General features: G+C 43.1%; 2 protein-coding genes across 2 annotated transcripts; one reads left to right on the top strand and one right to left on the bottom strand.

The window, feature by feature from the left end:
- Positions 1-251: 251 nt before the first annotated feature.
- Positions 252-7,265, top strand: sncgb (synuclein, gamma b (breast cancer-specific protein 1)). The gene is made up of 6 exons (XM_061095423.1): positions 252-372; positions 3,822-3,863; positions 4,968-5,095; positions 5,692-5,709; positions 6,601-6,642; positions 7,257-7,265. Exons 1-6 carry the CDS (start codon positions 252-254, stop codon positions 7,263-7,265), a joined length of 360 nt encoding a protein of 119 aa, XP_060951406.1.
- Positions 7,266-9,880: 2,615 nt separating this feature from the next.
- On the bottom strand, positions 9,881-22,441 carry glud1b (glutamate dehydrogenase 1b). Its single transcript, XM_061095271.1, has 13 exons — positions 21,899-22,441; positions 18,168-18,248; positions 17,800-17,855; positions 17,161-17,224; positions 16,087-16,181; positions 14,322-14,501; positions 12,690-12,827; positions 12,429-12,566; positions 12,263-12,343; positions 11,939-12,062; positions 11,714-11,805; positions 11,306-11,368; positions 9,881-10,900 (listed from the first exon to the last, which is right to left on the bottom strand). Exons 1-13 carry the CDS (start codon positions 22,287-22,289, stop codon positions 10,781-10,783), a joined length of 1,623 nt encoding a protein of 540 aa, XP_060951254.1. The 5' UTR covers positions 22,290-22,441; the 3' UTR covers positions 9,881-10,780.
- Positions 22,442-24,418: the final 1,977 nt, after the last annotated feature.

Raw genomic sequence — 24,418 nt, 5'->3', positions numbered from 1 at the left:
CTCGTGCGTACCCGTCGTTCCCTCCACCCTCTCTCTCTCAGTCTGCGTGCTGTCGCCTTGCTGTACAGTCCTCTGAAACCTTCTGTTGTGCAGCACCCAAGGGAGGAGGAGCCACCGGCACACGCATACATCCTCACACTCACACACAGACCAACACACTCCTGACATCCCTCCTGCACATCCACTGTAAGCACCAGTCAGCCAGCCAGGCCCGTTTGGAGCAGGGGAGCCCAGCCGTCTCGTCACCCAAGATGGATGTATTTATGAAGGGGTTTTCCATGGCCAAGGAGGGAGTGGTGGCCGCCGCAGAGAAGACCAAAGCAGGCATGGAGGAGGCAGCAGCCAAGACCAAGGAAGGGGTGATGTATGTAGGTAGGTAACACGTCCTGTCTGTGGGAAGTTTTATGAGCACTCATTTCTTTGTGTGTGATAGCACCGTGTGCTTTTGAGGTGGGGTCCCATGGGTGTCCAGGTCTGGGACACTCCTGAGAGGTGAGTGGAGAGGAGGGAGGAGCAGGAGGAGAGGAGAGAAAAAAGGAGCAAACGAGTGAACAGAGGCTGGATCCTGCTGCAGGACTGGTGCAGGGCAGAGGGTGGGGGTGTGAACGGGTGAGGGATGGACAGAGTGATGGAGAGGGGGGTTGACATGGAGAGAGATGATAATAAAAGTTGCAACCGGGCAGCAGGGACGGTAACTGGTGGAGGACTGGTTTGTCTTGGGATGGGAAGAATGAAAGAGAAAGAGTAAAAGAGAGGAGGAAGGAGGGATGCTGCAGGATTTCAGGATGTCACTGTCACAGGCTTTTATCACCATCCTGGTTCATGCACACTCAGTGGCTGGTGGAGCGGTTTGCAGAGGATGGAGTCCCCAGAGACTCTATTTCTGTGCCTGTTAAAAATTTTAAGAGCTGACCTACATGTGCATCGCTCCAGTACATATTTGTGGTACATTTGACATTGATTTAAATAAAAAAAATGTATAAATTCACAATAAAAATGCAAGTATACAAGGACAGGACATTTTTAAGTCCAAAAATTTGAATTAGTACTTTTTTGAAGATGCCTCAGACGCCGTGTGGCCTGCTGCACGTCCCTGCACGTTTACGTTAGCTGTAGCAGCAACTGCGTCACATCTCAAGGTTACCCCGAGAATCAGGCTTTTAGGCCGCCTTAGAGGGGAGAGGGGAGGGGAGGGGGGGGGGGGGGTTGTAAAAGTAAGAAGGCGGGTGAGGAGTTTGTGGACGTCTACGTCAGTCCATCTCTCCTAAACTACCATCCACTGTCATGCAGCAAAATCTTAATGGGGGTGATGTAAAATTGGAAAATGCATCCATGCAAGAGTCAATGTCACCAGATAAAAGAGCGAGCAAGGGGGAGAGAGGGAGGTTCAGGCAGACAGGGCAAGGATCACTTGAGCACTGCAGCATTTGGCCCATGCAACCCCCACCCCACCATAAAAAAAAATATCATCCAAAGGATTCGCCAGTGCACGCCGCTCTGATGACTAACCACCTTCCTCCCCCAGAGCTCTTTAAACAACCCCCCACTCCAACCACCCATCCCAGGGAAAAAAGGGAAGATGAGGAGATGCAGGGGGAAGAGACAGAGAGAGAAAAAATGATGAAGGAGAGAGAGACAGAGAGAGAGAAGGGAGGGGTGTTATGTCAGACGCAAAGATTTGTGCCTCTGGTCTCGTGCATGGCCCCCTGGATGAACAGATGGAGGGACAGACAGAGAGGGACAGGTGACGTGCAGCGATGGAGGGATGATGGAGGAGGTGGGATGAAAATGACGCCTGAATGTTTGCAGGGTGGTGCCGAGCTCAGGTAAAGGAGAGGAGAGAGGAGAGGATTGGTAGAGGAGGAACAAGTGAACAAGGGAGGAAAAAGAAAATGGAAATGCAGATCAAAGGAGGTGGGAAAAAGAGAAAAGAGGGAATCTCTGATTTGATCACTGGAGGGAAGATGGTCGATAAAGCAACGTATCTTCCTGCAGCAGACTGCAGACACCAGCATGTGAATGTGGGAACACTGTATCCAGAAAGGCACACTCGCTCTAACACGCAGGCCCACACCTGGAAACACAGCACAATGTACTAGTTTATTTAGTTATTTTTCAATAATCCATATGTATTTCCCATTTAATGAAATAATAAATTGCACCTTAAAGAACTGATTTTCCTTCACAATAATATGTAAGAAAAAAGGTTATAAGCGCTAATTTTCTGCGCAGACACTCAAATATGGCTTCAGGAATTTGACAGCAAAGGATTTGTGCTTGAAAGGGATCTATCAACCTTTTTTCCCCTACGTCATAGGCGTCACCGCTTCCTTTTCATCTGTGCATATGTAGAAAATGTCACTTGCCACAGCAAAAATCCTCCATATGAAAATAACCATATTTTTGTCAATTGAATACATTATTTTATCATAGGAAATAGCATTCACACACTCTAATCTGTGCGATCTTCATTTACAGAGGCAGCTTTTCATCGGGATTATGATTTATTATCGGGATTATTTAAAAATGCTTTCTTGTCTATGCTCAGCAGGGTCCTGTGGTGGAAGTGCATCCTTTTTTTGCACAGAAAAAAAAAATCTGGTTTCCTTCCAAACACTTCAAACCCTCTCCCATAGATCACAGTTTGTTCCTTGTGATGGTGGAAGACGGATCACCACAGGCTCTCATACTCAAGTGCAGTGACACTCACAGGGCTCCCTCTGTTGGCTGAGAGAAAGAGGCTGTGTCATTGCAGTGTGTGTGTGTGTGTGTGTGTGTGTGTGTGTGTGTGTGTGTGTCTGTGTGTCGGGGCTGTGCTGCAGTGCTGCTCAGTGCTCAGGCACGTGGCTCATGTACCACGGGGAGTGTGCAGAGAGATGGAGGAAGCAGCAGCCACACACAGAGAGGACGAGCGGATGCAGGAAACACTAAATGGCAGCATGTGCATCCGTGTGAAAAGCACAGAGACACAACAGTGTGTGCGCATTTCACTCTCTTCAGATTTATCTTTCCTTTTCCTTCCTTCGTTTTTTGCCTTCCAGCCATTATTCCCTTTCATCATTTACAGCAGATATTTCTCTCTTCCTGTCCCTCACTCAGGCAGATTATATAACCACAATTTAATCTGCTCCAGATCATACTATAATCAGCATAGGATTTCTGAGCAGGGAGAGAAAAACACAGGGACGCCATTCTAATTAAAATATCTCCATTAAAATACAGTCCAAGCAGACGAATAAGAAAAAAGAACAAGTTCACTTTAAACAAGCAGGAAAGCACGTCAGTAAAAGTAGGTCTCTAAATGTATTTTTAGAAAGAGTAATGGATACTGCTAACACGAGACTCTCGGGACGGTCCTGCAGCCAGCAGCAGCAGAGAAGGGCTTTTAAAAATACAACAAATATTTGGGTTAGCTCATCATTTAAAGTTCTGCGATCATTCCTGTGACTTTGTTGCAATGTATTAATGTTCTTATCAAAATAAAAGAATAATCTGTTAATGTCATAAACAACATCACCTCATTACACAGACACAATATCTAATGTGATGAGTTTTTCCACCTCTCATTACTACGTCAATAATCAATATATGTATTACATCATCGGACATGTCACAGTTTAATACTATAATTGATCAAAAATTATCGGCATTTTACACCTCACTGATTAAAAGACCAAAAATGAATGATCTTTCAATGAATAAATAATACATTGACAAACATTTTAAATTAAGAAATACAAAATATGTTGATTCCATGTTACGTGCCTATAATGAAGGTTGTGTGCATGAATGTGATTGTAATATCTTTCTTTGACCCACAGGCAATAAGACAAAGGAGGGAGTTGTGTCATCAGTAAACACAGGTGAGAAACGTTGTGTATGTGTGTCGTCCCATTTATGACCTCTTCATAGCCCAAATCTGTACAGAAGGAAACACAGATGTCTGCTTGTTATTCTACAGGTGATAACTAACTGAGAAAATCTTTGCTCAGGGTGAAACCAGTGTTTAGATCCGGTGTTTCCTCAACTCCTGCAGCAAAGAGGAAAACAGCAGTAGCATGTCATCGAGGCTTTTTGTTGAAAAGCTGGAGACGGTCTGTGGAAATACTGGATAGTTCAGAACAGGAGCCTCCACTCTGTTTATTATTTGATGAGACAGTTCCAGATGTTTCTGTAAAAAAGCTCAGGAAAACATCTGTGTGCTGCTCTTTGACAGAGGTGAAATATAACCAGACCGTTAGCAAAACAACCATTTACTCGGAATTGTTGTAAAAACTAAAAGAAATGAAAATGCATAAAATATAAAATAAGAATATTTAATATGAATTTAAAATATAACTTCAAAATAGACTTCAAAACGGCTGCGATAAAGCACATTTGTGTTATGGCTGATGTTATTGCAATTCTCAGCAGCAGTTGGGTGTTGGTGTGCGTTTCCTGTCCTCCAGCATCAGAGGGCAGTAACGAGCCCATTAAAGATTTGCACACCACAATCGGGAGAAGAAGAACGCTGCAGAAAATGTATTTGGAGATTTTGGTTAATCAAACGAAAAAATTCACAATTTAGTTTTTATTTGATCAGAGAAAACACTTAACTGATGCTTAACAGACCCACCTTTGTTAAAATGCAGCACACAGCCTGTTCTATGGAAGCATCCGAGTCAATCCTGACTTCCAGGTAGCCCCACTGTTCTCTTCTTGCTCTTATGAGATATACAACACATCCACAGGTGCCATATAATACTAGATGTAAATGCTGGTAAGCCCTGAGTTCTTGTGAGCAGGTACTTACAAACCTAAATAGATAGGGAGCACCAAGGTTACACACTTAAAGGCTCATAAATGCGGCCTTTACGTGTGTGTGTGTGTGTGTGTGTGTGTGTGTGTGTGTGTGTGTGTGTGTGTGTGTGCGTGTGTGTGTGTGTGTGCGTGTGTCACTTCTAACCGTCGCCTATTCTGCCTACCAGTGGCCAACAGGACCGTGGACCAGACCAACATCGTGGGAGAGGGAGGGGTTGCCGGGACCAACGAGGTGTCACAGGCGGGTGGGGAGGGCGTAGAGAACGTCGCCGCATCAACCGGCTTGATCAACCAGGTCAGTAACCATGGCAACGTTGGGTGAAACCAATAGATTCAACAGGTTTAAGTAATTTGCCACTAGAAGCACCATAAGAGGGCATAAAGACTTTTTTTAAATCAAATTAAAATGTTTTGAAATTTTGATCTATTGTGAATAAATACTTTATTGCTTAGAAACCTTTGATTAATTTATTAATGTCGAAACATTAAAAGAATAGAGAAGGTTTTTAAAGTTTAAAGTGGCATCTTTAAAATGTTCTTTCTATTTAAATCCTAAACATATTGTACATAATGTACAATAAATTCAATTTATATCTAACTAGTTATATATTTCCACTTTATTCATAATTTTCTTCTGTTTTCAGTCATGACTCAATTTAGCATTGTAAAATTCTGTCTAAAAGATTGGTCCAATGTAATTTGTACGATTACGATTTGATGACTTGTCAAACCTATTAGATGTATGAACATCTAACGTTTTGTGTGTTTGTGTCTCATGCACGTCTTTGTGGCAGTGTGTCTGTGTTGTGCGTGTCACGTGTCTGTGTCGCTGTCGTTCTCACGTTTTTTCTCGTCTATGCTTTTTGTGTCTCATCTGTGTTTTCCTGATAGGAGGAGCCTGTATACGAGGTGCCTATTGGACAGAGCAATGTGGGGGTCATAGGTCGTCCCCGGGGTGGGCTCGGGTGAAGGAGAGACAAAGAGGGGGATACTCCGCATGCTTCACGCACAGAGTTATCAGTTTATTGGGCTCACCTGTACAATGTGATGTAATGAGTCAGACCTGCGTTTTGAGGTGGGATTTGTTGCACTGGATTGCATTAATTGTACAGGTGGACTTAAAAAGCCGGTAATCAGTGTATATAAGATAATAACAGCCCACAACAGACTGGGTGAGCGTCAAGAGAGGAGAGGAGAAAGAGCTCAAACGCAAATTACTTCTTTGTTTTGGCTTTGGACAAAAACTTTCACAGAATTACAGTATAAAAGCATGAAAATACAACATAATATCCAACAACTTCCTTACTTTGCGATCACTGTCTTCTCACCTCTTAGACGCTTGCTTAGTCACGTGGTTAAAACGATAAAATACTAAAATTGCTCATTTCTAACCATGTAGCTCCTCCATGTAGCGCCAAGTGCCGAAATTCATGTATCTTCCTCATTCATTCAGTAGCTTCATGCACCGCTCAGGCTGAACCAGCCCTGTGTCTCTAGAGCCTGGCTGGTGGAGGTTTCATGTCACTCTTACATGAGGTAAATCTCTAATCCACTAACTGACGCCCCCTGGAAAGTGTTTTAAGCATGACAATAAAGAGTTGTTGAGTCAACCGGACAGCATGGTCCCTGTATCTGCTTCGTTACATCACATCTGGTGAAAAACCAAAGCTAGACAGGTGGTCAATAGTGCTTTTGGCCCTCCGCCCTGCACATTGCCTCATTCTTTTCATCGTCACAGAAAAGGCTCCACCCCTCTTTTGGGTCAAATTTATCATTCTCCTACTATTTCCTCTCCTACAGGGAGAATATGGAGGCATGGAGCAGGGTGGCCAAGGAGGAGAGGTAAGGAAACAAGGCCGCTGATGGAATTTAAACAGAGCGGCTTATGAATACGCAGCAGCTCAGTCAGATCAAATTAAAGGTGGCGTGTGCGGCTAAGTGCAGCATTAATATTAATGTTTCTCAGAGGTACTAAGTAAATAAATTTACTCAAGTACTGCAGTTAACTTGAACGTGACTAATATTTCACTTCTACTACATTTCCATGGGAAATAATGTAGTTTTTGAAGTGAACAACATTCACTTCATGTGACAGTTGTGGTTAGTTTGCAGATTAACAAGCAAAATTATGATTGATAAATGAAATCAATTGCCACAGAATAGTAAAGAAATATATTTAAATTAATTTAAGATGCAAAAATACTATAAGCTGCGTTTTTTTCTGTTTTTTTAAATTATGAACACGTGAAATGCAACGAGGGATCCCCGGTTGTAAAATCTGAAAATAAACGCAAATAGCTTATAATTTAGAAGAAGAACTCAAAAATTGTACTTGAGTAAATGTACTTGTAAAATGATCTTGATGTGTAATACCTGTGCCCGTTACTTTTACGATGTGATGCAACTTTTATTCTTTTCCTCTCTTTCCTTTCTTTTCTCTCTTTCCTTTCTTCCAGGGGTATTAGTTGTCTTCAGGACCCCCCCACCAGCCTCCAGTCTTCTCCAGCAGCCCCCCCGGCCCCCCTCGCCTCGCAGACTCCAGATGTTTGACATATTTTTTTGTGACTCTACGGAACCAAACCAACTAAAAAACAGACTCTTCCAGATGCCGCACCTCAGCCCCTGTATCCACCCCCCCCCCCTCCTCCTCCTCCTCACACATCCCTGCCCCCCCACCCCACCCCACCACACCCCCTCCACCCTCTGACCCCCTGCAGGCTGTAGCTACTCTTCCACTGCCCATCTTACCCCCCCCCCCCCTTACTCACCTGTGTGTTAGTGTCGTCCTGATATGAGCCCTGATGTTGTTACTGCCCCCCCACGCCCTACAAACCTATAGGGGAAACCTCACACACAGACACACACACACACATACCAACACGTACACACACGAACAAAAAGAGACACACTTTCATTAAACACATGCATGAAACACACACACAGTGCATACCATCAATGCCAGCACAGACGCACACACTGACCCGATCAGTGTCATCTGTCAGAAATGAGATTGTGGTTGTGAGAATCCACTCAGGCCTCTGCACTGCAGTGCACAACAGTAACGGGTGACTGAGGCGGGGTGTGAGCGGCTGTTTGTGTGCCTGCGTGTCCAAAGCTTATATTCTATATATATAGTATATATATATTCATGTGTGTGTGCATGTGCAGTTGTGGCATATGAAACAAAATACAATAAATCTCCGGACGCTTGTGCAGGGAATCGTGCGTTGATGGCGGATCTCGTTCTGTTGTGTGTGTGTGTGTGCAGTAGTTAGTTAGGTAGACTGCATGAAGAGATGTTTGTAGAACGACTCGTCACGTGTTGAAACTGTAGAGTAGCAGCTGTTTCCGTGTGGCTTTGTATGGCTTAAGTGTGTGTCTCGCCTCGACGTGTAGAAACAGGGTTATTAACAGTGTCGTTCACCTGAAAACAACGCACAGGGCTCAGTCTTCGAATCGATATTTAATCTTCACAAACAAGCTGCAATCGATAACTGATGGTTTGATCCGATCTGATGGTTTGACTGACAGGGGCATCTCTCTGCAAACAACCATAGTTGAATGATAAATTATAATTGGTGATTGGAAATCCTGAATATCTTCCTATTTTCTGTCCCAATCCAGCCCAGTGTTTCCCATTTGAAATAACCAGTGTTGCTCCAACTTTGGCAGAAAAAATGATATGTTCATATTTATATGTTCAAGCTGATTAGTGGATATCAAAGTTTCCAAATGCACCAGGGTGAACTTGAGGGAAAATGTGCAGGAAAATGCTGCAAAAACCATCTAGAACTGAGTCTTGGGTTTGAATGTTTCTTTCATTGTAAAGATAGAGTCGGGTCAGAATGAACTTGGATTAAAGTGGAAATTAAAAGGGAACATTTTGGTGTTTTCAGGGGAAAATGAGCAGTTGATTTCTTATTATCATGTAGTTGCTTTTTGGTGTTTGTGAAACCGGCTTGCATGTCATAGAGGAAAAGTGAGCAGCCTGGATATCATTCAGATTTCTGTGATGAAAGCAATCACTCAATTAAAGGGAATCGGTCCAATGAGAGCGCAGGATGAAGGTTTGCGTTTTCACTGTAGTTCAGCTTTGTGTGTAGTTCTGTGTACAGCTTGAATTCTGGGATGTGTAGTGGATTTGTAGTTTTTTTTTTTTTTACACTCACTGGTGTTCTAACCCGCTCGACTGTCTCAGCCAATCAGGCGATTCCCTCCTCTCGTCACTCAGTGCAACGCCACCTTCCACTGCTCGTCTGTGTGTGCGCGTCAGTATGCACTGTATGTGTGTGCGTATATGTGTGTGTTAACGTAGAACGGTTTCAGCCAGCAATGTGTGTGTATGTGTGTTTCTGGAGCAGGTGTGTGTTTTTACTTTGAGGCCAATGGAAACTGATGACTGCATGTTGCCTTATTAAGCAATCTGACATTCACACACACAGACCATACACGTCAACACCCTTACACTAACATGTACACACACACACACACACTGTCTTAACACCCCCCCACCCCCCAACACACACACAAATACAAGTACACACACACCATGTTTAAGTTGGCATCAAAGCAGACTCGCTGATTTTATAAACAGTACCAGTGAAATTAAAAATGTTTTGTTGAAATCCAGCTACGGTGTGGAGAGTTTATTGAAGAGTTGCCTGAATGAAAATACAAGGTTTTGGTTATCATCACATAGTCGGGGCCAGATTATCTCGCTAAGGGGCCACGGAACAAAACTGAGCTACAAGTCCCAGAGAAAGTTGTTAGTTTGCTTTCTTATCAAAACTTAGAAATATGAGTATTTTTATTATTTTGTCTGTGCTGGGAGGTGGTTAACTTAGCTTAGCATTAAAAACAGCTTAAACAAATTAGAGCATACAGCACTATAATTTGCCTGTTTAAAATTGTACAAAAGAAAAAGAGGAAAAAGTATGACGACTGGTTTTAGTGAGAGGTTCATGCTGGGACTATTTCTTGACGAAGAACAGCATCAACCCTGTATGCTAAGTCTAAGCAGTGTCGGTAGCAACAGTCATTGCCTGAGGCTACGATAAAATAAACTCACGACACGCCCATATTGTTCTCAACATTTTATTTGTTTCCACAAAATGAATAAAAATAAAAAGTAATTTCCTCCAGAATGGTTTGTATGTCGAGGAACTGGACGGTTAAAATTGAGAAAAAAATAAAAATGAAAGCCTGGATCAGGCGGTCACAGTGACACCTCGCCTCCCACCCTGCTCCTTTCTTGGCGAATGGAGGAATAAGGGAGAAGCTGCTTTTATAGATTATAGCAAGCGGCGAGGACAGGAGGAAGAAGAAGAAAGGGACAAGGAGATGGGGGAGAGCATCTTTTTAATCTTGAAAAGGTAAAAACTACAGGAGAAAAATACTACATCATTGTTGGGAATCCTGAACCTTGGCAACTCACCTCTAACCTTTACACCTCAAAGATTGAGACGATAAACTGAAGGGTAATAAACTATTCTCTTATTCACATGAAGTTACATCTGAATCCCTTTTTATTAAAGTGAAACTGCTCATTCTCAGAGCAGACCTCTATCTGAAATAAGGCATCTGTAGTGATGACGACTGCAACAGGAGGGTCACACATGCATTCAGCGATGACAAAAAATTAAAGGGGCACTTTGAACATGGCTGCAATACCAATAACATGTATACGGGGTCTGAGGGAGGGATGGGGTTTTCCATTCTCTCTCAAGACCGGGCTCTATCTGCATTTCCCTCAACAGAAGCAAAACAGGAATTGACAAGATTCAAGCAGAGATAAAGATTCAGTATATCAGGGTAAATACCAGGCTGGCCAATGTGTCGCTGCGCATGTGTGGGAGAGCAAGAGCCAAAGCGCAGCCGTAAACAGTGATATGTTCTGAAGGCTGTGTGATGGATGGAAAATGCCAGGAGAGGCTGATCGATAGCAATAGAGGGGGAGGAGGTGCGGGTGGTGATTGGCTGTTTATGTGAAGGTGAGCCCCGCCTCGTTGTAGACTTTGAAGACCTTCTCGATGGCGTTGACGTAGGCGGCCGTCCTCAGGTCCAGACCCAGGTTGTGCTTGCCTGCTGTTCGCATGATTTGCTGAAAAGGCAGGAGGGACATTTTTATTAAGAGTCTACATATCACAAGAGTCCCTGAATATCTCAATGACAGAATCAATTATCATGACCTGAAGTAAATCAAATTAAGTGTTTATTGATTAATTACAGTGAGTCATTTACGGATTTTACTGAGCACCAATACATTGAATTCATATCAAGAAAGTCAGATTTGTGCATTCTTACACTTGAGATGAGATTTGATTACTTTACTTTAAAGCAAAATGGATACAGTGAAACTCTTGAGTATTTTTAGTGGTTGATAGAATTGTTACCATTTTGACAGAAAAACCTTGAGAACCACGAACATTTGCAGATTCCTGATATGGAAGTCTAATGTCTCATATCAGTTCACTAAACTAAAGATGGCACCTGTGGGTTCACTTACCCGAGCAGATCTCTCCATGGTGTAGGCCAATCCAGAGTGAACAATGTCTTTCTCAGAGGCACCCTGCAGAGACAAATGAGTGTTAAACACATGGTCAGTCTTAGACTTTTAAATCTCTTATGGACCTTTGCGTAGCATGAGATTCTCCTCTCAGGTCTCCTCATTATCCCAGAGACCACATTACAAACTAAATGGGGCCGAGCTTTTCAGTCTGGACCCCGAAGCTCTTGAACAACTTGCACAAGGATATTAAGTCGTCTGAGTCGGTGTCATCTTTCAAGTCTCTTCTTAAAACGTACTTTTACTGAAAAGCACTTCCTGATGCTATCAGAGCTAGCGATTCAAATGATTTTACTGTTCTGTTTATTGATTGGTTATGCTTTATAAATTACAGTAGATGTTACTCACAGCAACTCTGGCCTGGAAGTCAGCAGTGGGTACGACGGGAATGGGTCCCCCCTGTTTGCCAAACTTCCTCTCCAAACTCTCCTGCACAGACACTATAAGAGAGAACATGGGAGAGATAAACAAGATATCAGAAGACTATTTGGTTTCTTCATGCTGTATTCTAAAAGCTTATTTCAGCTGTCGGTAGAATGTGCAGGAATTACAAAGCAGTCGTCTTGTACTCACTGAGCAGGTGGTAGTTTGAGTCCCTCTCATATTTGAAGGTCAGTCTTCCATAGCTGACATGGTTAAGATTCTTCAGCCACTCGAAATAGGACACTGTCACACCACCAGCATTCAGGTACATGTCCTAAGAGTAAAACAACACTCACTTAGATGGATCTGCCTGTTTGAAATAATCCTTTTTGATTCTGACAAACAAAGGACACTGAAATTCACACTTAACTCTATTAATTTGACGAGTAAAACAAAACAGATGAGAAGAACAAAGACTGTATAAAGTGTAAAGACAGAGTACAAATGTTGTACTTAGTGTGCTGGTGCACTTACAGGGATAACCATGACGTTATTCTCCAGGAAGATCTTGTCGGCTTCTGGGGTGGTGGGACCGTTGGCACCCTCAGCAATGATCTACATCAAACAAACGGAACTTAAGATGACTGCACTCATATCAATCCACATAATGATTTAAGGGTAGATCAAAATTATTATTTGCCTTGGCCTTGATTCTGCGGGCATTATTACGGTTGAGCTGCTTTTCTCCAGCAGCAGGGATCAGGATGTTGCAGTCGGCTTCCAAAATGCTCCCTTCGTAGGGTTTGGCTCCTGGGAAGCCCACAATGGTGCCATGTTGCTGCAGAGACACACAGAAAAAGGAGGATAAATATTATGTTTATTTCCAGAAGAAGAAATGGCATCTGACAGAAATACTGTTTGATGAGAATGAATCAGTGAGAGACAAAAACTGTGCTTGTACCAGTTTGTAGTCCTCCAGCTGCTTGGGGTCGATGCCCTCTGCGTTGTAGATGGCTCCATCGATCTCACCGATGCCGACACACTTGGCCCCAAACCTGTGCAGGTACCTCATGGAGTGAAGACCCACATTACCAAAGCCCTGTGAAAAGTCACGGCAAGAAGATAATCATTAAGCAATATAAATAGTTAACATAATGCATATATATATTACACCAATTTTATTCAACCATAAAGTCTAGCTCAGCTCCAAGTAACTATATCCTCTGGTGCCACCATGTGGCCTGCTAAGGTTATAACACCACCATTGTCATCTGCTGTAATATGAGCTTAAAGGAGACGTCAGACAAGTTAGGTATGTTTGGTTATGTTGGTTAGAAATAGAGACAGGATAGATACAATAAAAACACAGGATGTTTCGGGGTGAGTTAACTGGCTACAATGTAAAATGTGTATCATTACAAGTACATCACTGCTGGAGCCTGCTGATTAATTCAGATGGGATGGTGGGTAGGTGATATGGATAATCATATACTGTATATGAATGCCATCATTTTTGAAAACATTTTTCCACATCATCACAGGACAACAGTGAGTCGAAGGGCTGACTACATCAAGTGCGATAGGAGTAAAACCCAGATCTGCTCTATCCTCTCTTACGAATATATCGCTAAGCAAATCTAATCTCGATACAACGTAATCCACACACACACACGCACACAGAGAGGGATAAGCTGAACTTTCGTCATGATTCAGCCGTTGTCGCCGCCTCTGCACCTCCTCACCCCCCATCCTCGCTCGAATACCCTATCCACAAACCTCATCTCCTTTCAACATCTCTAACTGTTTTACAACTGCTGAGAAAATGTGCCTGTTTGCAAACAAGTATAAGCACAGCCTCTTTCACATGTGAGGAGGTCACACAGGGTGCAGCCCTCCTGACAGACACACACCATACAGGGTCGTTAGCAAGAATGTCAGATTATAGTTTTTGTCATGGAAAAGTGGTAAATACACAAAGTATTAGAGGAAGGCCGCGAGGCCGATGTCGAGAGGTTGCCATGTGTCAGTGTGTCTTTGTGTCCATCACACGTGAGGTGAGGCCATGTGACGAGTGGAAGTGAAACTGCTGCATCTCTTCTTAAAGACGTACTGTTTTAATGGTACACTTAGAGAAAGAAAGCCCTTCCCATGGTTCTTTCTAACGCCTCTTAAGATTTTTCCATGTTGTTGCGTTATGCAAATAAATGTTCATGATCTGAGCATTCCACTGATTACATTTAATCCTTCACACAAAGACCCACAAAACTAAAATATCAAGCTCAGTAACATAACAGATACATTTTTTTATGATCATCATGCAGGAACAATTGAAGAAGAGCAGTCTTACTTCCTTTGAATCATTTCCCATTCACAAAGAAGAGAAACTCCTTCAGTTCCCTGCCGCAGCTTGGTGTGAGGAGATCAGGGCCAGAGTAGAACAGATGGCACAGCTCTGATTGAGACGCAGCTCTAAAGCCCCTTCATTGTGCTTTCAAATGAAATCTTAAACCCTGCAGTATTGGCGCTACATTTCCTCTTGAGCTAAATGTTTCCACTGTCATCAAACCACACATGAAGGCGTTAGTTTGTGTACCTGGATGACGAAGGTCTTGTCCTGGACGCCAGGGGTCAGACCAACCATGCTCATGTAGGACGCCTCATTCATGAAGTTCTCGATACCATGGAAAACTCCACGGCCAGTGGCTGAGATACGTCCGTGGATTCCTCCCTGGCTGATGGGTTTTCCTGTCACACATGCGTGAGCGTTGATGTCCTGTAAACACGGGCGAGGAAGGTCAGAAGACAAACACCACAGACTAGAAAATAATGTAAACAGCACGAGTTGAGTAACCATATTCTTAAAGCCTCATTTTGTGTGTTCCAGTGAGCAAAAGCAACTTCAAAAGCTTCCACTCATTCTCAATTTAATATGAATTCTTGAATCTAGGCAGATTTTTGAAAAAGGCTTGTGGTGACCATGTTGGCATGCATATACTAAGATGAGTAGTGCCATTTCCAGACAATGGTTGACAGAACATCAGCGCACACTACTCATTACCTATAATCCTCTGCACTCAGATACCCAGAGCAGGAGTGTGTCACACACTCTAAAGTCCTGTCAGGGGTATCTGGAACAGAAGTCACTGTGACTGTATAAGGTGAAAGGAGGTTAAAGAACTAGAGTGGAAAGGGGAATCAAGTGTCATTGAGAAAGGAGTGGGATTTAATAATGTTTTAATGACATGGATATGCAAGGGTGCTTGATGTATATTTATTATAGATCATGAATCCCTATATCGGAATGTGAGTTCATCAAATTAAAACAACACATTTAGTAGTCATTGAGGAACCTGTTTAAAAGATAGATTCCAGCAAAAAACCCTAACCCTGTGCATAAAGGCTACCTCTGAAAGGCTTCAGCTGACAGACATGTGTGTTGCCACACTGTTGTTGCAGGGTTGGGTAACGACCATCAATAATAATCATCATCCGTTATTGATGACAGGTCAGAAGAATGAAGAGTAGTGGCCAGAAAGCCATTCTGTGATTTTTGTTTACCCTCGTTCAGAGTAAGACAGAGAGAGCTCTTCAATTCATGTTCTTTAAACTTCGCTACGGTGGGAATTTCTGCAATGACTGTACACGTGTGGCCTTTGATTTCTCCTATAATTAAAATATCTATAACTGAACCTAGATGCTTTCATAGTTCATTGGTAGGCCCTATTTTTTACATTTTGCAAACTGGATAACTTTCCTTCCATATGAACATAGTGGCCAATTTATAACTAGTCTGGTGCTTGTTCAACACATCAGAATTGAATTAGCATGGTTTGCGTGAGTTCGGCCTGGAGTAAATTCCTGCCCTGAATTATTGTTTCAGTCCAGCCCTGGTAGAGTCATATGGATTCTCATAACACTGCAGCTAGCTTTCCCAACACTTCTGAATATCCCAGACCTAAAACCTGCTTAAAATCAATATCACGTGTGAGTTTGAGAATTATAACTTGTGGCAGTTGCATGAAACTTTTAACAGTTGCTATAATCATATTTACATTCTGGTAATACACACAAACGTGGGTAAATATTTTCTATCTCTGATCAAATAACACCTGTTTGACAGGTTTTTGATAGCATAAGATTAACTGATAACATACAGAGAAACACACAGGCCTCTTCCTGCTAAGCTGACTTCAAGAGAGCAGGAATGTCTCTCTAATGGGAAGGGAGAGGCAGGAAACCACTGTTCATGGTTTGCATGTGAGTCACTACTTGTTTTTCCATTTGGCCCCTTTTTCGGATTCGTACCAAAAGAACCAGCCGAAGCACACAGATTTCTATTTGTATGTCTGAGAACTCACAGTGTGTGCAATGGTGTTGGCGTATGTGTCGGCAATCCAGGACATTTCCCTCTCTCCTGTGCTCATGTCTGGGGCAGGGACATCGATGCCAGGTCCTGGTGAACAGAGATTGTGTAGGAGAGGAAAAGAAGGGAGAGTATTGTAAAGTGTGCCAGCAACTGTGTACCTCTGCGGATCCTAAAAGATTTGAATAAACTTTGTCCTTGACAGCACAGTATTGGATGACAGAAACATGAAGCCCAAGACATTGTATCATACTGTATATACACGTGCCCTCGGGCTGGTATCCAGGAACACGGTCCAAAAACAGAAGCAGGCATGAAGAGAGGTGGGGGAGGGGAGTACTGAGAGTAAGAAAAGGATGAGAAAATCTCTCAATAGGGGCAGTTTGACCATGTTACACTCAGTGACACAATAGAGTAGAGAATGTGCAGTGGGTACTGCTGCACCTCCAGGGTGTATGTATGAATTCACCAGTGAAGGGCCTTGTATAAAACCTCACCAATGAAACAACTGTGTATGTTTACAAGCATATAAAATATAAATATACACAAATAACAGACTGTTAAATTACTCAGTGCTGTGTTTGTACAGAACACTTTATAAACACTAACTTGCATCCAGGCAGGGGTGAAGAATGTGCCCGTATGGGGGCTGTTAACCTGCTGATCTGGGTTAGTAAACTACATTTCCACCACGGCATACAGAATATACACGCTTTCACATCACACTTTTCCACCTGTAAACATGAGATTCACAGTGAAACTCGTTCTCAATCCCTTTTCTTTCTTTTGACACCACGATTGTTTCTCCACGAGAGAGTTGACACAGGCACACCCTGAGCTACCCCAACCTGAATAAACAGCACTAGATGACAGGAAATGTTTGCTTCTCTAAGGTAATATTCATCGCTACACCTCTTTGAATAAACAGTGACAAGGACCCAGGAGATTCATCTTTCAAGGCAAACCAATAAAAAGCAGTACGATAAATAATCACTCACAGAATAAATTATAAAACAATACCTAACTTTTTGAGTTCCAAGTTTTAATATTATTGATTAAAGTATCTCACCAATGAATCCCTTCTTGGCCAGCTCAATGGTGAATCTCCTTGTGATCTTCTCCAGCTCATTATCCTACAAACGGACACATGGACAGTAGAGTTCAATAAAAACACAGTGGCAGTTCCATATAAAGCAATATGACCATCCGATATTTAGAAAGAAGCTCCAGCTATTTTGATAAGAACAGCTAATTTGATAAGAACAGCCAATGAACTTTGAATCTGTTCATCTCAAAGAAGCTATCAATAGATGGACTAAATTCCCTATAATCAATCAGATAAAAGGCTGGGAATCCTCACTGCACTGTTTATCTTCATTTACTGGCACTGCAGTTCTTCCAGGTTTTAGATTAAAATTTAACTTGATCTCTCTCTATTCAATGGAGGAGTTATACAACACGAAAGGGTCTGACTCTGCAGCCCTGGCTTGTGCATTCTTGTTTGGTTGAATCATCCTCTGGGGTTTGTTTGGATGTGAGAAAGACACACAGTGAAACTGATATTCCTCATATGACGGCCAGCCTCAAGTTCTCCTCTTGGACTGTCTCGCTTTCCTATACGCATAACAGCACACAAGCAACACATTGCTGTAAATCTCCACATGTGCGTGTTAAGCGTAGGCAAGGAGGGAGTGATTAGAAGCCTTACAGAGTAATTCTTGGGGTTGATCTTCACTCCAGCTTTGGCTCCACCAAATGGCACATCTGGAGGAAAAAAATAATGCTGTTTAATAAACCGGAGGAACATACTGTAGATATGCTTGTGCCAACACGCAAAGACGATAACATATGCAGGCAGAGCTGCATTTGTAATGAGTAGTTAGACGACGAGGCAAAACAAAAGATTGATCCTATTCTCTGCTAGCATTACATGACCGATAACCTAACATGCTGTCAAATGGTCCTGATTGCTTTTGAACATTAAATGTAAAAGAGATGACAGCGCAAAAAGAAATTGTAGAGATCGGGGGATAAGAACTAAGAGGCTTTGTGGAAAGCTTAGACTTCAATACCTACCGACAACGGCACACTTGTAGGTCATCAGAGATGCCAGGGCTTTCACCTCATCCACAGAAACCTCTGTACTGTAACGGATACCTGAGGAAACACACAAACATACAGAGGGAAGTTTAAAACATGATAACCTTACAAAAAAACCTGGAAAAAAGGAAAATGCACAAAAAGGGCTTGATGTGTGACCATATTCAAGTCATTCAAATGGAGTTTGGGTATTTTAACAGAATAATATTAAAATAAATGGCCTACACAAACACCATTACGTGTGTATCTCAACAGAATAATACTCTCAAAGACTGGACCAATGATTGCTCGCAGTATGTTCTCCACAATTGCACAAGAGCACATAAACCGGTCAGAGATCACTGATTGTGTCTGACAGCCACAGTAACAGAGTGGGCGGGTGGAGACCGAGTGAGCCAATCCCAGCCCTCCATTCTGACCCCAGCCCGCAAGCTGCAGTGATTTCTTCCTGCTGTCTTGACTTTACTGCCGTTGCAAGTGTAACATGTGTGGGTCTACCCCCAGCGCAGTGTAAAAACGCGATCAAATAGCCAGCTGCTGGCCAGGCCATACCGGCACAGTGTCCGTGTGTGGGTGTGTGTGTGTGTCAGTGTAAGAGACTGACAGTGATACCAAATATAGCGTATCCAGAGTTAGCCTACGAGGAGGAATCCAAGGGCAAACGCCACAAAGAGGGGACTGCAGAATCTCAATGGAGAAGAAAGCACTTTGTGTCATTGCATGGGTTCCAACCACAAGCAAAAACACAGGAAGTGCAAAACCCCACTCACTGGCATTATTCACGTGTGTGTTAACACAGTCAGAGCCTCTCAACCCGAGTCTGTTATTATTGAGATTTTGGAATAGACGAGGAAAAGATCAAACATTCTGAAAACAAAGCTCCATCTTGTAGAGTGCAGTTGTGGTTTCCCCTTCATCTTCCTCGCCATTCATCCACAGATCAGCTGAGTTTCCTCAAGCCGACCGTGGAGGACAATCTCGGGCACAGTGATCAAATTAAAAAGGGAAAAAAGAATAAGCCTAGCTGCCAACCCATCCCCCATCCAACCAACCATCTAACCACGTATCCACCCAGCAACAAGAAACACGTCTGTAAACACATTCCTCTGAGTTGGGAGGGCAGACTTTTTTTATATAAACTGAGACCACGCTGAAAGTCAGAGTTTCCACTGCAGTCAGATGAGCCGGATTTTTTTCACAAGACCTCACAAAATGGAGCTTTGTGAGTCAGAGCTTCTTGGCTGCAATGCTACACTCCTTTTAAAGCAATGGCTTAGATTAAGGTGTGTTTTGTTGACTATCTTAATAGTAATTGCTTCATAAATACCCATTTAATCCTGTTAATTTTTCTTCAGCAAGCACATAACACTTCATGTGTGTATACAAGTCTGAGTTTATTCAAATGTCTTTAACTTCTACAACATACCTATGCAGCTTTGACAAACTGCTGAACTTGTGTTCTCCATGTGACAGGAATTTATGCCAAGACTCTATTCCACTTCTGCACAGAAAGGAGAAGGATGTTCAAAACCATAAGAGATTATTTTATGCTGAGTGGGCAGCTTGGACAACAATGGCCTACTATTAGAGTGACAGGATGGGCTGACCAAGCTGAGGATAGCAGGTTAGGATACTAACCTCAGGAGAAGCAAACAAGTAGCACAAATACACATTAACAGTAACGTTGCTTTCCACGACTGTTGGTGAGTAATGGAAGGGAATTGGATACTGAATTAACAATGCTCATGTTTGACTGGTAAGTAAATAGCTGTTAATGCTAGGGCTGGCTATGTGGCACAAGCAACAATTGGATACTGTATAGCCCCAGACGCTCACTCAGTAGAAAGCAGCTGTTGCTCTATGTGGCCCTCAAAGCTGGAGCACGGCCATGTGCACACACAGAAACAGCCTTTGCACTTTTAAACTGACCACAACTGAGGGTCTGTGCACCAATGATGTTTACTGAACCACTTGAATCAATAAGTTCTGCAGTTTTTTTTATATGTAGCGCAAGTTAAGATAAGAGAGAAGTTGTGGTTTCACAGTGATTGCTGCATGTGCATGTTTTATTGTGTAAAAGACGGTATAACTCCAGCAAAGTGCGAAACGATTTCCAAAGTTTGAATTCAAAGTTAAAACCTTCACTGATTTGTGTGGTCAACCATAGGAACAACTGGTTAGCTGTTCCTGTGATCTAAATTAAGCAACGCGAGACCGGAAGTAACACGTTCTAGTAACACCAACGCTATAGATGATATATAATGCCGAGGGTTTGGATATAGCTTCGGCTTGTGGTGATATTCTGCAGTTCTCTCGCTCTCATGAGAGGTATCCAGAAGCTTTTGCTCGGTATAACTGAGATTTGATTTGACTCAGATTTTTCCCTGCATTTCACACTGCTAACTGTCTATTAAGTGTGTGGTGCTGCAAATTCATCAATGGGTGCACTGATGCATTACGGATAAGTGGTTTGCTGATTTGTAATGGATACTTTATCAGGGTGATATAGAGGAGTCCATTCTGACTCCTTTAAAAAATATATCACTGTGCACGGCCCATTCAAGAAAGAGCACGTCTTCAGTCTAAATCTGCCTCCCCAGAATAGGCCTTTCACTCGCCACGTTACACGGCTGCAGTGGAGGGTTTCGTGGTGTTAATAACAGGCCAATGTCTGCTCCGTACCATTCAAACCTGCCCTTTGACTGCGCTGACTGAAAGGCATGCCTCCTCTCCACAGCCCCATCCCCCACCTGTCACACCACTGACAAATAGGAGTGCCTGGAAACACGACCACCCCCATCCCCAAGGCTGACACACCCCCTGTCTTCCTACACATCATAGCTCCACTCACAATTTACCCAGAGTGCACTATAGCAGAAAACCCATAATGCTCCGGCTCTGAACCTTGAACTCTGAACTCGGGAGCATAAGTCATTGAGCATAAAGGATATTATAACATATTCTGCTTGAACAGTATTGAGAGCTCCTACATAAAGTAGATGGTTATTTGAATACTCAATGGGGAGGATCATAAATCAGTGTATTAGCTCTGCTTTGGGGATTTTTCAGCCTTCTTTGATTCAAAGGACATTTGCAATGGCTCCAACCATGTGACCTGTGCAGCAATTGTGGGGATGCTAAAGCTGGAAGTGCTCAATGACATAACACCTGGGTTCTAACCCTCTCCATCACACCATACATTAGATTAGAATATGCATAGACGACGTTGGTGATGGCAGGAAATAGATTTGAATGGGTGCATCCATCCAAGTTTGGAGATCAGACCAATGGATAATGAGAAAATGATGTCAAAACGATTGCATTAGTAAGTTCATTGTTAAGATTGATAGATTTAGCAGTAGATAATCAGGGTTATGCTAGCTCGCTGCTGGCCCTCAAGCTAGCAAACAACAGCCACAGGTGAGCAGGAAGGTCACTGGGAACTACCCGGGGAGTCCCAGTGGAAGCAGCCGGAGTTTATCCTCGGATGTGAGGTCGGTTAGCTCCGGATGAAACCAGTGGCTCAGTGTGTGTGTGTGTGTGTGTGTGTGTGTGTGTCGCGGTGAGCTCCAGTTGCAGCAGTTGACTTCCTTGTGTTTTGTGCCTTTAAGGGGCTACCGCTGCTGCTACCTCATGCTAAGTAGCTGGCTGAGGCTAACTAGCCGAGGGGCCAGTATGGGGTAGTGGGGGTCCGCCGGTGGTCTTACCTCCTTTGCAGGGCGTCCTGTGCTGGCTGTGCTGGGCGCGGTACGCCTCGATCACCTCCCACTCCCCGTTGTCCCTCTTGATGGGAAAGGACACGCTCAGGACGTGGTTGCAGGGCTTGATGATGCGCAGGATGCCCCGCACACGGTGCCTCTTCTGCTCGGGGGTGTCCCGGGTCTTGATGTCCTCCACCAGCTTGTCCTCCACGATGGAGGCGCCGCGGTCGAAGAAGCCCTCGACCATGCGGAAGAAGTTGGGGTCGTCGGGCTTGTCGGCCGCGTCGGCGTAGTGGCGGACCCGCATCAGGGAGGCGGTCGCCGGGAGAGCGGAGTCCACGGAGGCCAGGGCGCTGCCCGCCGAGCGGGTCAGCAGCTCCCCGAGGTACCGGTACATGACTGGAGGGAGAACCGTGGAGAACCGGAGAGAACCGGAGAGAGCCGGGCAGCGAAGCGACCAGAACACCGGGGTGACGACGGGAGAGAGGGGGGGCAGAGAGACTCCTCACCGGGTCTGTCTTCTGGCAGAGTGCGAGCGGCCCGGTGCGCGTGCTTTCTTTAAAAAGGTGCACGAGCCCCGGCGTGGCAGCGAGAGGAGGGCCGAGGCGTGCGCGTGCCCGTGTCAACGCGACTGACAGCGCGCGCTCCCGAGGTGTCGCCAGTGATTCTAGCATCTGGTTTAGTGACCGCGCGTGCACGTCACTTTATTACCAGGCAAGCAAATCCAGTGAGAGTTAGGTTACAAACAATAAAGTATAAATGAATTAGAATAAAAACAATTTAAAGAAGTTCTAATAAAGATAAAAAGTATGACATAAAATAATAGGAGGATTGGGTTAAAAAAAACATTAACATATTAGATTAGATTAGATTATATTCAACTTTATTGTCATTGCACAGTACAGGTACATATACAACGAAATGCAGTTTAGCGTCTAACCAGAAGTGCAAAAAAAGGCAGTAAAAGTGCAGAGTATAGTGCATATTAAAGTGAAAATGTAAATAAATAAGATCTGAACAGTAGAAATATAAATGGAATATGAAAAAACAAAAATAACCAGTTCTGAGAGAGAAAGAGGCGTGACCTTTGCAAGACATAAAGTTTCCTTTGATCTAGGAAGACTGAAATCAAAGGATTCATGGTCCATGTATGTCCGCGTTACAGAACATCGTGTTTGAATGGCGTGTAATCAAACTTTGACGCTACGCCACGGTCACACCGTGTGATTAAAAAAAAATCCGTCAGTCAGTTTTTATCTCCATCTTGTTGTGATGAAACTCATCTCAATTTGAAGTTGATCCGATGAAAACCCTGGTACAAGTGCATCAAACAAAAAATGTGGAATATGGCCAAACTAGCCACTAAATGCAAAATAGCAGGCTTCCTGTTGTGTTTTTCCAATTGCACCTGAGACTTTTTTGTTTGTCTTGTCATGATACACCTGTGTATCGATTTTTGTGAAGATCGGTCAATGGGAACACCTTCCGGGGGTCTCGGGTGGTCTCGGGGGGCACCGTTGACCCATTTTGCGACTCCCATTGAAAATTCCTTCAGAATACGTAAATTTTCACCACTTTCCAACTTTCTGCAAATTTTGGTAAGAAGTTGAGCATGTTAAAGCCCTCAAAAATCCAATTAATTTGCCTGAATAATAATAATAATTAAAAAAAAATCCGTCAGTCAGTTTTTATCTCCATCTTGTTGTGATGACACTCATCTCAATTTGAAGTTGATTCGATGAAAACCCTGGTACAAGTGTATCAAAGAAAAAATGTGGAATATGGCCAAAATGGCCACTAAATACAAAATAGCAGGCTTCCTGTTTTGTTTTTCCAATTGCATCTATAGACTTTTTTGTTTGTCTGGTCATGATACACCTGTGTATCGATTTTTGTGAAGATCGGTCAATGGGAACACATTCCGGGGGTCTCGGGCTGTCTCGGGGGGCACCGTTGAGCCATTTTGCGACGCCCATTGAAAATTCCTTCAGAATACGTAAATTTTCACCACTTTCTAACTTTCTGCAAATTTTGGTAAGAAGTTGAGCATGTTAAAGCCCTCAAAAGGCCAATTCATTTGCCTGAATAATAATAATAATAAGAAAGAAATAATAATCCTTACAATTTCAATAGGGTCTCACCAGACACCTTTGATGTCTGTGCTCGGGCCCTAATTACAGTATTAACAGGAATTGTATGATATAAGAACGATGAATACACTATGAGCAGGATAAAAATATAAATATATATAAATATGAATACACTATAGGCGGGGTAATACAGTAGTACAAAAATTTTTACAGTAGTGCAAATGTACAAATGTTCCAATGATCAGTGGTTGGAGGAGGGTGCTTGGCAGTGTGTGGCAATAAGAAGTATATGAGTATTGTGCATATTAAAGTGATAAAGTAATAAATAGGATCTGTACAGTATAAATATATATGGAATATTACAGTATTAACAGGAATTGTAAGATATGGGGACGATGAATACACTATGAGCAGGATAAAAATATAAATATTTATA

Source organism: Limanda limanda, chromosome 21 (genome assembly GCF_963576545.1).
Source record: "Limanda limanda chromosome 21, fLimLim1.1, whole genome shotgun sequence".
In the NCBI taxonomy this organism is placed as follows: Eukaryota; Metazoa; Chordata; class Actinopteri; order Pleuronectiformes; family Pleuronectidae; genus Limanda; species Limanda limanda.
This window is presented reverse-complemented; position numbering and strand designations above follow the sequence as displayed.